The sequence below is a fragment of the Nicotiana tabacum genome, chromosome 17 (assembly GCF_000715075.1).
Source record: "Nicotiana tabacum cultivar K326 chromosome 17, ASM71507v2, whole genome shotgun sequence".
In the NCBI taxonomy this organism is placed as follows: domain Eukaryota; kingdom Viridiplantae; phylum Streptophyta; class Magnoliopsida; order Solanales; family Solanaceae; genus Nicotiana; species Nicotiana tabacum.
Window position 1 is genome coordinate 92542900 of NC_134096.1, and position 16278 is coordinate 92559177.

General features: G+C 33.7%; 1 protein-coding gene across 1 annotated transcript; it reads left to right on the forward strand.

The window, feature by feature from the left end:
* Positions 1 to 8323: 8323 nt before the first annotated feature.
* Positions 8324 to 13621, forward strand: LOC107823651 (uncharacterized). The gene is made up of 16 exons (XM_016650336.2): positions 8324 to 8650; positions 8752 to 8864; positions 8963 to 9071; positions 9169 to 9233; positions 10030 to 10068; positions 10248 to 10344; positions 10461 to 10548; positions 10755 to 10818; positions 10907 to 10983; positions 11095 to 11176; positions 11418 to 11497; positions 11734 to 11818; positions 11908 to 11976; positions 12053 to 12120; positions 12202 to 12250; positions 12707 to 13621. The coding sequence occupies exons 1-16, from the start codon at positions 8584 to 8586 to the stop codon at positions 13094 to 13096; spliced, it is 1542 nt and encodes a 513-aa protein (XP_016505822.1). The 5' UTR covers positions 8324 to 8583; the 3' UTR covers positions 13097 to 13621.
* Positions 13622 to 16278: the final 2657 nt, after the last annotated feature.

Here is a 16278-nt window from a genome sequence, read left to right on the forward strand (position 1 = left end):
AAGTTGATATCTACAATTAGATATCCTAACTACATCATAATATGACCTAAGATATTGATCAATATTCATATATGTCTCACAAGTTGGCTACAAGCCTCCAACAACTCAAATTGCCAAATAGTTTTACATGCTAAACTATTCAACTTCATTCTTATGTTTTAATACCCATTCTGAGTCATTAATGATACTATGTCAATTGTCCATTGCCACCAAGTTACTATTCATCATCTTCCTTAATCAACACTTGCAAAATATACAATTCGGGTGATTACTTAGTTGATCACTTTCATCTTTTGCTAACAAATAATTCCATAGGTTCATTATATTCATAAATTTCATCATCAAGATTACCATTCATCTTCTTTCTTATTTTCTCAAAAGTATTATTCATGCCATGAACTAGAGTTTTATAATCCAATCTTTCAACCATTAAAACTTGTAACAAATGCTTCAAATACTTCTAACTACTCATAATAAATGAGTTTGAAGCATTGGAATTACCTCTAGTGGATCAATCTTGAAAAATCCCAACTTTGGTGATTTTTGTGTTTTTGAGGATTTGATGAAGAAATATTGTATTTGGATGTAGAATGATATTAGAACTCATGTATATTGAGTAATAACCAACCTCAAACATCATTAACAACTTATCTTGGTTGATTGGACTTGATTTGAGCTCAAAATTGTCCCTTCACCTCAAGAACCCTAACACCCAAATACTCAAAATATTCCCCTCCCCCGACCTTGTATTTATAGGCCTAGATTTATGGGTTTCGGATGCGGGGCTGGATGCTTCACATCCCCACTTTACTCCTCTTTGAAGCTCGTATGCGGACCTGGACTCTATGGCAGCACTTCACAGGCAGCCTCTCTTTCAGACGCGGCCTCGGATGCTTCGCATCCGCAGACTCCTCCGCCAGTCTTTGGTAATTTGCTTATAACTTCCTGTAGGAATGTCCAATTGACAAACGATTTGAAGCGTTAGAAACTAGATTCGATGATTTTTCATTTGATAGGTTTTACATCATATAACTCCTTATATATATGTAGATATACTCGTCCAAAGTTTGGTCTTGTGCGTACTCATTTGGAACTTTAGTCCATCATGTAATTTTCAACTTGATTTAGACTTAGAGCTCTCCTTAGACCCCACATCACTTATAATATGACTCGAACACTTATTATCATATCTAATTGACATCCATCAAATTAATAGTCCTCGTTTGCATATAAAATAATATAATTAGCGCACATCAACTTTCTTAATAGCGCTTAAGTACTTCGAAATTTTCTGGGGTGCTACACTTACCTCGCTCCAAAAATCAACTCAAAGCTCAACCACGGCTTTGCCATTGGAACAAGTCTCCGAGCCAACCAAATCTAGCAAATTATCAACAAACGATTCAAAATAAACCTTAAGAACTACTTACGAATGAGAAAGGTTCAATTTAGGTTACTATTGAAAAAGTCAACAAACGTCAACTCTCGGGTTTGCTTGGTCCAAACCCGAAATTCGGACCAAAACCCGATTACCCATTTGAGGTCTGAATTCCAATTTTACAAAACCCCCTAATTATACCCAAATTCCCAATTTCTATCATGAAAATCCTAGATTTTAGGTTAAAATCTTATAAAGTGTAATGGGTAATTGAAAGAAAGTAGGTTAGAATTACTTACCAATGAATTGGGGAAGAGGAGCTCTTGGAAAAATCGCCTCTAAGGTTTCTATGTTTGGAAATTTGAAGGAATGAGAAAAATCCCGTCTAACTTAGCTTAAGTCCAGGCTCAGATGTCGCAATTCGCAATTGCGAACCCCGCAAATGCGAAGAACCCCTCGCAAATGCGAAAGTCTCACACTTCTGCTGCCATCACAATTGGGATGGGTTGTTCGCATTTGCGAACTTGAAATCCTCGCAATTGCGATTATTTTGATCGCAAATGCGAGCACTGTTCCCCCAGCCCAATTCGCAATTGCGAAGCAATTTTTTACATTTGCGAACCATTGGTGCCTAGCTATTTTTCGCAAATGTGAGGAAATATCTCGTAAATGCGAACCTCACAGGAAATCTGCCGTATCGCATATGCGGAGCCAGACCTCGCAATTGCGAAGTGTGAGGCCTGCACTAGAAACAATAGAACACCAATTATGATCCTAAGTCCAAAATTATTCCGTAGCCTATCCGAAACTTACTCGAGCCCTCAGGCTCCAATCCAAACATGCACACAAGTATAAAAAACTCATACGAACTTGCTCGCGCAATCTAATCTCTAAAATAACACCTAGAACTACGAATCAGACACCAAATCAAATGAAATTTCCAATAAAACTTTAGAATTTCTATTTTAACAACCGGACGTCCGAATCACGTCAAACCAACTCCGTTTTTCATGAAATTTTACAGACAAGTCATAAATATAGTAATGAACATATATACCAAGCTCCGGAACCAAAATTCGGGCCAGGTAAAAATAAAGTCAAACCTTGGTCAGATCTTTAAATTCATTAAACCTTTAAACTTCAAATTTTCGACAAAAATGCGATAACTCGAGCAAGGGACCTCCGAATTTGATTTCGGACATACACACAGGTCCTAAATCACGATACGGGACCCACCAGGATTGTCAAAATATGGATTCGGTCCGTTTGCTCAAAATGTTGACCGAAGTCAACCCAAATGGATCTTTAAGGCAAAATTTCACATTTTATCAATTTGTAACATAAAAGCATCCCGGTAAAAGACATAGAATGCACACGCAAATCAAGAAAGGCTAAAATGAGATATTTGGGGTTTCGAAACACAAAATTAAGGTATAAAATTCTAGATGACCTATCGAATGTAAATAGTTTCTAGCGTGGATTAAAGGTGAAAAAAACCCTAAACGGTGGGACTAATAATTTTAAAAATAAGACATGTTATTTGGTACAACAAATATAGAAGACATAATAATGTAAAAAGCTTTTACACCGTCTGAGTATACAAGTTAAATTCTCTGCACAAGTAACCACTTTTGCAGCTTTATATTTAGAAGTTGATCATTTTTTAAAAATAGACCATCAGTTTGAAGTTCGAAATGCATCTCCTGAGTAGAAATGACACCATGTAGTAACTCTAAAGGGTTGATATTTAGGAATTAGCCTGTGCGTGCTGAATTTTTTTCAGTTCAAATTTTTAGGACAAAAATATCATCACTTGTCCTGAAGTTAAGATTTTTAGTTTAAAAGTTTAGGACAAAATAAGTGCTGACTAATATCTAAATAGCATCTTTGAGAATGGCTATTTGTGCACTTGTCCCTCTGCTGATCTGAAATTTAAAAATCAAAATTAATAATAGAACCAATAGTTTAATTTCAAAAACTTGGCAAACCTTTTAATACATGGCCATGCCACAAAAGTGACAACTTGGTGTAAACTACATTCTTTTATTACATGTGGAAAGTACTGGGTATTTTTTTTTTTTATATATATACGAGATTCTAAACTTATTTACCCGGTTTTGTCTAAGTTTTCATATTTACAGAAAGTAACTAAGTTTTTTTTTTATATAATATATACAAATTCAGTCAAAATCTACAACTTATCTACAACTTAAATATACATTTTTTGTACATAATCCCGTCAAAAACTATAATTTACATATAATTGATATACAACTTATATACAATTATGTTAGTTGTAGATATTTTGTATACCGTTTCTATACTCGATATACAAAAGATATATTTTTTGTTTATGTCTTTCTTTTCGAGTTTCAATCTGAAATTTTAACTAAAACCACTTCGAATATTCACCAAATTGTCTCAAAATTGAGATGTAAACTCCAAAAGATATTTCCAATCATTTGCAACAACACCCATTTCAAACAAAAAATAATTTTGCTAATTTCGATTTTCGAATTCAGAGCTTCTAAGTTTTCTAATGGATTAACATAGTTTCTCATTCAAATCTACTCACTTCTGATTAATACTATTTTGTTTATTGATTCCAAAAATTTAAAAAAAAGTTAACTATCTTCCCTCGTTCAAAAGTGATAATTCATTCATTGTTGACATAGGGAAAGAAAGAGAAAAAAGAAAGAAAGGAAAAACATAATAGAATTGCTTGATGGCAAATCTCCTTGTTCTCGTAAAGGTATGATTGAAGTTGGAGAGAAAGAAGCCAAACATTCTTCTGTTAATTTATAATTTTAGTTTTGGGGTGGAAGATGGAGATAAAGTATGGAAGATTAAGTCTAAATACATTATCTTGTATAAAACTAGTAATTTGTATGTGGACTTGTAATTAAGTTAAAACCACAATAGTAAGGGTAAATATATTTCAAAATTAGTATAGATAAGTAAAAATCTATCTCACGCTAAAACTTAAAGGCAACAACTATGAAGTATTAATTATTTATGTACGATTGACTAATATTTTAATTATTTTTACAATGATATCCATGAATGAATCAGAATATTACAAAGATTATTTTAGAATTAAATCATATATTTTTGTGTGTATTTTTTAGGTCTGTCTAAGGGTAGGGTACTGGGTCCTTAAGGGTTAAGGGTACGGGGAGGGTTCCTCAAGGGTACTTTTCTTAAGGGTATGGGTTAAGGGTATTTTTTTGATACCCTACCAGTACCCCGACCAGTCCTAAGGGTGCGGTAGTTAAGGGTGTGGTACCGATACTTAGGGGTAATTTTAAATTAAAAATTTTAAAAAGTTATATTTAAATACAAACAAATTTTAATGGATAAAAAAAGTTCAAGGCTATGAAGTGCCTTTTATTTTATTTTATTCAATGTAAACATTAGACTTTTAATACAAGTTACAAGTATCTATTTGTATTTCAACACTTGTGAGAATAAAATTACATATTTCTTTTGAACGATTTACGTAATTTTCAATAACTTTTCGTGATTACGGTTGGAATTGGTAGCACTTGTTCGTCTACGTCCCCGCCATCTCCGGTAGATAGTTTTTCATTATATACATCGTCGTCTTCTTGAAGTATTTCTGGAAGGTCAAAGTTTTTTCTCTCCGTTTTAAGTCAACCTCTAAATAAAATGGTAGTCTCTAAGGTATCTTATGCTAATAAGTGTATGTGGTCTCTAAATTGAAATTGTGTTGCACCGAAAGCGCTTTTGGAAGCTATTGATGAAGCTTGAATAGTTAGCACATCTCGGGCCATTATTGAAAGAATCGAAAATGATTGTTCGTTCATTCTTCAATATTTTAGCAAGTTTTCATTCCATTCATTATCGCAAATATCAATAACTCCTGCAAGTAAATAAACATCAAGTTTGTTAATTTATGAAGATTGCGATTGGCTAATCATTTGCCGAATAGCACCGAAAGGTCTATTTGCATCAATCTTTTTAAGAGATTGAAATGACGAAGAAGTAGAGGCACCACTAGTTGGTGCAATATAGTTCATTTAATTCAATTATGATCAGTATCATACCCAATGATTATAAATAGTGGAAATTATATTATTTTAGGCAGATTCTTAACACTTTCTGATGTTTCATCGCCCATCAATTAATATTTGTGGTGGTGAATCATTAACAATTTAATTTTTTCTAAATGCGTTCTTATTATTTATAAAGAGATAATACATAATACCCCTTGGGATTGTCCCGTTTTATCAGATGCATCCTTATACTTTGCGGGTGTCCTATGACCCCCTTTACTTTATTTGAAATGTAATAAATACCACGTTTTGAGACCATCACCAGTTTCAAGGAAATCAGTGTATAACACGCACCAACCGGATTATGCCACGTCATTTTTTTATATATATTTTTTTATTTTTATTCATTATTTTATTTTATCTTTTTATATTTTCCTTTTCTTATTTTTCTTTTTTTTTTCCTTCCTTCTTCTCCAACAGCTTTGTCGCAGTCGTAGACCACCATTTCACCACCTTCACCGAAATTAAATCAAATCACCAGAAATCATCATCAAAATCACTAAAAATTAAACTACCATCATCAAACTCACCACCAAACCCATTGAAAACCAAAGCCGATTAAAAATCAAATCAAACCATCACTTAAGAATCTGACAGTCTAAATCCCACCCAAACAATATCCAAAAATTTATTTCTCTGTTGTTCACATTTCTAACGAAATTAGTTAGTTCTATCATTTATTATCTTTTTGGACTTTGACATGGAGACTAAAATCCATCGGACTTATTTCATATATGTGATCTTAAAATTTGTTTGGTATTATTTGGAAGGGCAACAAACGATATTTCTGACAATGTAAGCAATCAGTAAAAATGTGAGGTGCATGGCCAACCTCTTGAGGAAAATTTAAATTCTCATAGATGACTCATTTCGTCATATGGGTTTCACATTCCCCTTATTCCTCAAATATCATAAATATGATTGTCCGTGGATTGGATTGGATCTTAAAGTTTGTTACCCAAAAAAAAAAAAAAAAAAAAAAGAAGGTATTGTAAAAGTTGCAGATGGATGTGGTAAAAGTGATGGAAATGGCGGATGAAAAAAGAAGAAACAAGAAAGAGACAACGAAAAGAAAAGGAGAAAGAGAAAAAGAAAAGAAAAAAATACTAAATAACTGACATTTTTTGGGGGTTATACGCGCTGTCATCTAGTGTAAAACACACCAAGTGCCACATCAGCCAAAAATGTGGTATTTATTACGGTTCAAAAAAAGTCAAGGGGTCATAGGACACCCGCAAAATATAAGGGTGCATCTGAAAAAATGGGACAACCCACCCAATAGGGTAATTATGTATTATCCTACTCATAAGCTCATGATAAATTAGCAAGAACTAATTGTAACAATGAAACCATCAATTCTAACATCTATATTTCAAAGTGAATACTTTTAATTTTCCATACAATAAAAACAAGCTAACTTTATAGGTGTCATCCTCGTACAATATTCCATAAGCAGAAAATTCATTAATCTTCCACATCAAAGCATCACTCAATTAGAAGTTTTGTTTAGTTGATATATCATAGTTCTATGTGTAGACAATAAATTTGCATTAGAAAAATAATCGAGACCGAAAATATTACAACAATCATAGTATTTGATTTCGAGTGATTTGAGTATTACAATCTCTATGATTCTTCTGCTTCTACTTTTCAAATATAAATTCAAGGGCCTTTGAGCTTGGTTTTGAATTTGAATTTGATTTATCCATAGCAAACCTTTTGATTGTTGCCACGAATTGTATCACGAACAAGTAGCCTTGATCTTGAACGTCTTGTATTTAATTTGACTTCGTTCTTGATCTTGAATACTTGAAATTGGTGTTGAAGTGCTTGAATGCTTGAACACTTGCAGTTTGTAGAGAATTGTGGCCTTTGATCCACGAGCTCCCTTGTGTCTTCTTGTTATAACTTCTGGTCTTTTCTGAGTTATGAAGACCCCTGTTTATAGTTGTGGAAGAGAAGAGTTGTAACAAGAACAAACTCTTTTCGGCCAATCAGATCGAAGTATGACAAGGCTGCATTTGATTGGCCAGAACATAACACTTGCACATGTGGCACGATTTTATGGACCTTTTAATTTGACTTGGCATGCCTTGTCATTTTGACATGTGGCATGATCCTATTGGTACTTCCGCCTGACTTGGCGTGCCACATCATTTGACACGTGGCACCAAACTGGGCCTCTAGGAAGATTACATACTGAGCCTAATGAAGTAAACTCATCATTTATGGCCCAACTAAACGGGTTAACCTACTCAATATTTATTGGACTTAAGTAATTAATCCAATTATATTAGCATGTAATATTTATTTGGACCAATATATTTAAAATATAGTCCAAATTATTTATTGAATTTAAATCCAATAAATTTTGCATACCTACACTATATTTCAACACCATGGCATAATAATTTTGACATATCAATCAAAAGCTAAATATACATATATTAATAAAATTTTTTGAATTGCATGAACCCAAAAAAATGCATTTAAGGATGTAGGTTAAAATACATTAAATCATCAATTTAAGCTTATGTTTTTTCTATTTTAATCATCAATAATTAAGTAATTCTAGTAGTTCAACAAAGGTATAAATCTTAAAGGGCTAAAATAAAATAGTCCGTTTATTAATTAATTTGAAGAATAAACCCAAATAGCCATCCACCTAATATTTTAAATTTAAATTAGCCGGCGTTATATAATATATGTATAATTCATGTATAATTAATACTATATAATTTATGTATATCGCTAAAAACGGTAAACATTGATTTTGGCTGGCTATTTGTGTAACAATCCGCCAAGAGTAAAAAGGTTCAAATTACTTTCCCGCCTTGTCGAACAAGTAGCTCCCTAAGTCCCGCCAAATCAAACATTAGCAAACATTGCCAAATTTCTCTCTCTCTCTCTCTCTCTCTCTCTCTCTTCAACGCCGCTCTCATTCCATCCTTTTACAGCTCCCATACAGCAACTCGTGTTTTGTACTCCTCTCCAAAAGAAGAAAAATTCAGATAGAATTTTGAGTTATTGGGTGAGAGAATTACTATATCATTGTATTGTTAGGGTTTGAGGTCAAAAACACGCCTCATTAAACAAAAAATGACAAATTAGTACTCAAAGAGTTGTAAGATGGATGTATCCAAGCATCAATCTTTCTTCCAAGATATCAATTCAAGGGAGCTTAATGGATACAGAGGTTTGCCCCAAAAATTGCTTCTTGATTGACAGTATTTTCTTATATTTACATTAATCTAATTACATTTTTTTTGTGGTTTTCATCTACGTGTGTATCTCCAGTTAAACGACGACCTTATATCAGTCACGAATCGTCTGATTTCAACGAAATTGGAGCTCTGGTAGTTGACCACAACGGCTTCACGCCACCTCCAATGGCCCTTTCTTTCTGCAAGGTTAAAAACAATCTTTATCTCTCACCGTGTGTTCATAGAGTAAAACGTTTGTTTATTAACAAATTCCATAAATTATACACGCTGGTATTTTACTGCAGACGAGTAAAAACTCGCATATTCTTGCTGTGGCTGACGAGGGTGGCTACCTTAGCTTGTTTAACACTCGGGTCAGATTTCCTTCTTCTTCTACTCACAGGCAAAATGCAGGTAAAAAGATCAATTTTATAGTCGAGACACTAAATTTAGCTTTTCACTGTATATTTTTTTTTGGAGGAATTTTTAATGAATATTTTGCAATTTCCAGAAAAAGCTAAGGTGTCAGAGTGGGCTGCTCATGATAATGCCATATTTGATGTATGTTGGATCAAGGTACATTTCAGCTCCCTAGACTTTAGAGGCTATTTTAGTAACTAAACTTACTTCATGTGTTCCCAATATTGCACGAGATGAATTTGATGCTACTGAAATGCAATTTTGGAAAACCAAAAAAGATCAGGTCTGGGAAAATTTGTTTGGGGCAATGATTGTTAAGAGGTCTTGAGGGGTTTTGATGCAATGTTTGAATGTTCAACTAAGAACAATAACATCTATGCATTTTATTTGTGTGCATGAGTTACATCAGTAGCATAGTCACAAGATTGATGGATCAGTAATGGATCTTAGTGCAAAACCAGATTTCCAGTATTGCCATCAACCGTCATTAGTATTTTTTCCAGGAGAAAAAAAACTGAAGATATTACTTTTGATTCGAAGAAATAAACTGTTTGAAAGCATAACTAGTGTTGAAGACCACTAAAAATATATACTAGGTTCCCCTTTCTAATAGTGTTATAGCAGGGAAAAGTTCTTGATTGGAGTTTCATCATCACCCTTCAGTAAAGAATTTTCACTTTTTGGCTCAAGGAAATGTTGAGTGTCGAAGACTAACTTAAGCAAATAAAGGTGTTCCATTCTTAGCAACTTAATCTTTTAGATAAACACAACAAAGTGGAAGCTACAGGAACCAATTCATAGGTTGAAATATGTTAAATAAGTTAGAACATGAACTAGAGAATCTTCTTTGGTTTCGACATGTTTAGCTTCTGTTTTCTTTTTTGAATTTTCTAAACTATTTTCGGAATATTTGTTCCATCTTAAAGATGAGATTATTTGATTTTATTTGCAGGAAGATACCAATATCTTAACAGCTTCAGGTGATCAAAGTGTGAGTTATATATTTCACTTCTTTTCTGTAATAACTAATTGGTTTTATTCGTCTTTCTCAAACCTTTCTATGCACTCAAAGAACAAAGCCATGTTAACAAAATGTCAAACACCAATAGATATTTGATCGTTTGAATGCTGTACTCATAATTAACACATTTTCATGATGAATTCGAGCAGATAAAGGTATGGGATGCACAAGGAAAACAATGTGTGAGAGCACTAATGGGTCACACTGGGAGTGTGAAATCCATTTGTCCTCATCCTACAAATCATGGTAGGTTTGGGGTCTTCTATTTATTCTTTCTGAAGCCATTGTTTCTATACATTCTTTAGCAAAAGACATCATATGCCATCATTTTCATGTGTTATTTTTTTTTTTGGTTGATGTAGATATTATTGTTTCTGGTGCCAGAGATGGGTCTTTTGCCCTTTGGGACTTGAGGTGCTCTGACAGTAGCAGTGAAAACCTTTGCATACCGTAAGTACAGTGTTATCCTCACATGACAGTGGAATGAGGATTCAAGATTGCATGCCTTTCAATTGTTAGAACAAGTAGGGACAAGAATTTTTGTTTATCACTAAAAAGAAAGAAGTATTATAGTTCTTCTATCAGGCATGACCATTTGAAGAGATATGTTCGCTTAGCAGCTCCAAACATCACTCTAAATTATTTTCTGCGTTTAGGTCAATTGCTACTGTCCATGAGGCTCACATGCCTCCTCATCAGAGGAGAACCAGACGTGGAAAGGTTAGTCCTATAATCAGTACTTTCAAAGACTCAGTTCTCCATATTTTCATAAGACCAGTTCTATTCTTACTGGGCACAACTATTTCAGGCTTCTCCCGTGAGCATTACATCAATTCTTTACCTAAAAGATGAGCTCTCCATAGCTAGTGCTGGAGCAGTTGACAGGTGACTGAGAAAGCTTGCCATGCTTTTCAAATTAATCATGCAAGTTGCAATTCAGCCAGGGATTCATTGTGCGATTATGCAATACTCACTCTTTTTCTCCATAAATTTCAGTGTCATAAAGTTCTGGGATACAAGGAATCTCAAATGTCCTATTATTCAGGCATGCCCTCATCCTGAGGTGTCTATTCAGAAGGTAATAATAAATGTTCCATTTCCAATGTGTGATTTCTAGAGTATTCAATTCCTTTAGTGTCTTCACTGTCTCTCAGACACATACAACAATGTTCAATCTTGCTTAAGATGTAATCTGGCTGCGACCATGTGGCTACTGATTTTGAGTTTGTTAGGCTTGGTTGTAATTCAGAGGCTCCAATTTGTTGAAAATTCAGAAATCCTTTATGTGATTGATACCAACTTTCTCTCTTGTTGTTCAGGGAAAGCGATTCCATGGAGTATCTAGTTTGTCTCAAGACTTAAATGGAGTGTTTATTTCTGCATCATGCATGGACAGCAGGTATTCTAGTTCTTTGATTAGCATCTTTCAGTTTGGTGTATGTTCTTCCTTTTCTATAATAGAACACACTCTGCATTGTAAGTAATGCTTAGTGAGAAATCAGAGATTTCTAGATTATATGTGCCTTATGCATTCTCAGGAAGAGCAACTTTCCCCAGGTACGAAAACCTATAGTAACTTTCATTGCTATGCAAAATGCTGATACCCTTTCTCTCGCTTTTGCTATTCTCTTTCAGAATCTACCTCTATAGTGTACTTCAGGCAGATAAAGGGCCAGTAAAAACTTTCAAAGGATGCAAAATAGAATCATTTTTTGTCAAGGTTAGTGCTGTTCTAATTCTGCTACTTATAACTTGGACCGTTTTTTATGCAAGTTAACTTAAAAGGCCTTGATTTTAATGTAATTGCAGTCAGCTCTAAGTTCTGATGCAGCTCATATTCTTGGTGGTTCCAGTGATGGAAGTGCCTACGTATGGCAGGTCAGTTTTTTCAACTATAAAAGTTCTCACTGGAGTTTTCTCTACGTGGTGTTAACTCATCAGCTCAATGAATCAGGTAAACAAACCTCTTGAAGATCCGATTATGTTGAAAGGTCATGATGGAGAAGTTACAGCACTAGATTGGTAAGTTTGCTCAATGCTATAGATTCTACCCTACTTTATCTATACAAATCCAACCTAACTTTTGAAACTAAACTGCTGCAGGTGCACATCAGAAACTGGTAAAGTTGCTACAACATCAGATGATTTCACAGTAAGTTGTAGAGAAATGTAGCATGTTCCCATGATCGAAATGTTGGATAAATGAACTAGATCCATTCCAAGTACATGAATTTACCTATTTCATGAATTATAAAACTTAATGTATTAGTCTTAAGATGCATGCCTTGTTTTATTCATGAATTAGAGAATAAAGAAAATCTCAGAATTAAATTAAGGCACATGTACTAGATTAGGTACTTGTTAGAAAAATTCCTACAAATACCTAGGTACTACAGCTATTTTATTTAAGCCAAGTCACAAGAAGCAAAGAAGAATACTTTCCAAAATGGAGTGCTCATCCTCTCCAAAGTTTCTTATATCTGTGAGAACTCAGAATTCTTGAAGGCCAAGAGATATTCAATCAAACATTTTCTCTTGCAATATTTTGTAATTTTTGTTTTTTTGATGTTTGAGTTTGAAGATGTTAATAATGTCAAATCCGTGGCAGGTGCGTTTTTGGAACATTCACAGCAGTTGTTATTCAAACACAAGATCTCCATCATCCATCCGAAGGAGAGTAACAGCATTTTCTTGTATGCAACGTCGGAAGCTGTTTTCAGATGAAAAACCAGCCAGCATCAAGAATGACTCTACTAACTGTGACTCAAACTTGACATGTCATCAAGAATTGCCTGATCTTATTACCATCCCTGAAATGAGTACTCCAGTTTCAAAGAAGAAAAAATATTTACCAGGTTTTGAACTTCAAGAGAATTTTGAGAAAACTCCAGAAGCTGCAAAGAGAAGCCCTTCTTCTGTTCTGACTCCCCCTTCCTCTTTGAGGAAAACAATCAGAGATTATTTTGTAGTCACACCTTCAGGCTTACACAGTCAATGACAGAACCTGTAGCTTGAAGAATTTAACTTTCTAGCCTATACATAGCAAACAGGTTCAGATATATCCCTTTATTATCCTACTTGGTAAAGTCCATTCAACTTTATCCATTGCAGCAGATATACACTCCGTCAACTATTATGGGCTGATAAAATGGCCAAAATTCTTGATAAGTAGCTCTCAAGTGTTCCATCACATACATTTCCTCAGCCAAGAGCAAAGCGAAATTCATTATGAAAAGAACCAAAAAATTACTGTAAATAGAGTGAACTGCTTTATGTATAGATGTTTTTGTTTTTTGATCTCTAAAGGGATTAGTTCTCATTTTTCAGTCACATGTCTAACTTGCCCGAGTTTAACTGAGTTGGGATAAGACTTGTTTGTAAACTTGATCCAATGAGTAAAACTCAAAATGACATCAAATTAGTGGGTCAAAATAGGAGGAAATGAGCTGATCACACGCTGTTGGTCGGCGATTAGGAAAAGCCTATATCTCCCTTTGCTATATAACCTGTACTCTAAGCTCTAGTGAATGTTGAGGATCAAAATGTACTTATTTCTTTGCTTCATTTTATTTACCCACTTTTAATTCAACACTATTATTTAGGAAATAGATGAACACTGAATTCTTTAATAAATATGTTCGAGAAACATATAAAGACCAGACTTTTCTACTAGCTAGTAGGATGAAAAATGCAATTATAAATAAAAGTGGAACTCTTGAAACTTATAAGAGTCATTTTATAAGGTATTCAAAATTTTCCCCATGAGAAAAGATGTTCATTGACACTTGATTGATAATTACTCTCTCTGCAACAATAATAACATATCCAGTGTAATTTCTCAAGTAGAGTTGGTAAGGATGGGGTATATGTAGACATGTAAGATAGAGTTTGTTTTCGATAATTCGTTTCGACTCAAAAAAGTATTTTCAAAACAAGTTTTAACAACAAAAAATGATCACTCGATAAATCGTATCGGCTCAAAAAAGCGTTTTCAAAACAGATTTTAACAAACAAAAGATATCACTCCCTCAGTCTCTCTGTCTTGTGGAAAAAAGATGGTCCAAAACTTTCTCTCTCTTTTAGCAAGAAATCATGAGGAATTTTTCACATAAACTAAAGAGTATTTACTATTGTCTTTTTCTAAATGCATGCGCAAAGTTCTTTTCATCATGCCTCTAAATTTTCGCATAAAAGACGCAACTTTAGGAATTGGGATCGATGTTAGGATTGAAAAATTATTAACTTCATTCTTAGCCTTGTCAAAAAAAAAAAGCTTAATCATTTGCCACTTTATTCTTTTTCCCTCTAAAATATTGCTGAAGCACTTAAATAAAGTTGCCCGTGAACTCTTGAATTGATGCCATGTCAACAGGCTATGGTCTGTCTACCAAAAGCATAGTATTCATTATGCAATAATAAACAAATTACAAGGGACCAAAATTTAATGAATTGAAAATATTATTGTACCAATGCTCTATACTTTATACTATTTTAATTTTATAATATACTTCTAAGGACCAATAATCTGCTCCCTAATCATTATAAGCACATTTTATTTGACCTTTAGCTTATTAATTATTCTTTCTGCAATTTCTTTACTCAGTGATTGATCATTTAATTGCAATCTAACACGCAACGGTTGAGCAGTTACTCAAAGAATCTTAGCACTGAGCATGCCATATACTTTCAATTGTTTATTAATTAGCAGTTCAAGAATTTTCAAAGAGCTTGAGAATCTAACATTAGTTCATTTTATTAATTTATGAGCTAAAGCTACATACATATGGCTAACCTTAGGAATAGAGAAGTGGTTTTATAATTTAGTAACGGGTTTTTATTTTCAATAAAGCCCACAAATATGATAGATTAGAAAAAGCTAGATTCATGTACCTAAAAAAGAAGTGTCATATCTACTGGCTGTTTATAATCATGACAAATGACGCCTGATTTCCACAATCATTTGATATACAACCCTCCAAAAAAATACTCCATTAGTACGTTGCCGATGTGGCACATATTTATTATTCAACTGTCGTTAATAGCGCAAAAAATTAAGCATTTTTTATCACTAACTTTTTTCGTCGCAAAAAAAAATTATTTATCGGTTTTCCAAGGAAATATGTTGATCTAGCAGAAGCATTTTGAGGATTTCAATTGATCCTATCCGGAGAACTAGAAGTGATATATATATTTTTAATTTAATTTTTTAAAATTAAAGTTTGTTATAAAATAAAAGCAACTTAGTAAAACATGAACAAGACATGTTGTTATGAAATAAAAGTAATTTAGTAAAACATGAACAAGAAGTGGAGATAGAGAGAAGGAAGACATTTTCTTTTTCAATTGTGTGTATTTTCTTATCTATTACATGACCTTTATATAGACATGAAAAGTGAAGAAAAATAGGTCATTGAATATGTCATTAAGCATAGAAATATGTCATTGAATATGTCATTAAGCATTTGAGAAGATCATGGAAGAAGAGTAGACATCCACCATATTTAATTTTTGTTATAATACTCCCCTTTGGATGTCCATAAATAATGTACCTCGTTAAAACCTTATTAGGAAAAAATTCGATGGGAAAAAAATTCTAGTGAAGGAAAAAGAGTACACATGTTTAGAAATACGCCTTTTGGTTGCCTCGTTAAAAACCTTGCAAGGAAAATCCAGTAGGACAAAATCTTGTAAGGAGAAAAGAGTACAACGCGTATTAACTCCTCCTGATGAGAGTATCAATTCACATCCTTGAGCCTTCGCATCCCAATCTTGTACACTAATTTCTTGAAGGTTGACGTCGGTAGAGATTTGGTGAACAAATCAGCCATATTATCACTTGAACGGATCTGTTGCACATTGATATCACCATTCTTTTGAAGATCATGTGTGAAAAATAACTTTGGTGAAATTTACTTTGTCCTATCCCCTTTATGAATCCTCCCTTCAATTGGGCTATGCATGTTGCATTGTCTTTGTACAAAATTGTGGGTAGTTTGTCACACTTCAAATCACATTTGTCTCGAATAAGGTGTATTATAGACCTCAACCATACACATTCTCGACTTGTTTCATGAATATCAATTATCTCAGCATGATTAGATGAAGTAGCCACGATTGATTGCTTAGTCGATCGCCAAGATACGATAGTGCCTCCATATATAAACACATAACATGTTTGAG

What these genes read in the sequence shown, in the direction of transcription:
- LOC107823651 (XM_016650336.2), top strand. Translation starts at nt 8,584, where the DNA reads ATGGATGTATCCAAGCATCAATCTTTCTTCCAAGATATCAATTCAAGG. An exon ending in TGGCCCTTTCTTTCTGCAAG is followed by an intron (nt 8,865 to 8,962) that starts GTTAAAAACAAT and finishes ATTTTACTGCAG; the next exon opens with ACGAGTAAAAACTCGCATAT. An exon ending in TACTCACAGGCAAAATGCAG is followed by an intron (nt 9,072 to 9,168) that starts GTAAAAAGATCA and finishes TGCAATTTCCAG; the next exon opens with AAAAAGCTAAGGTGTCAGAG.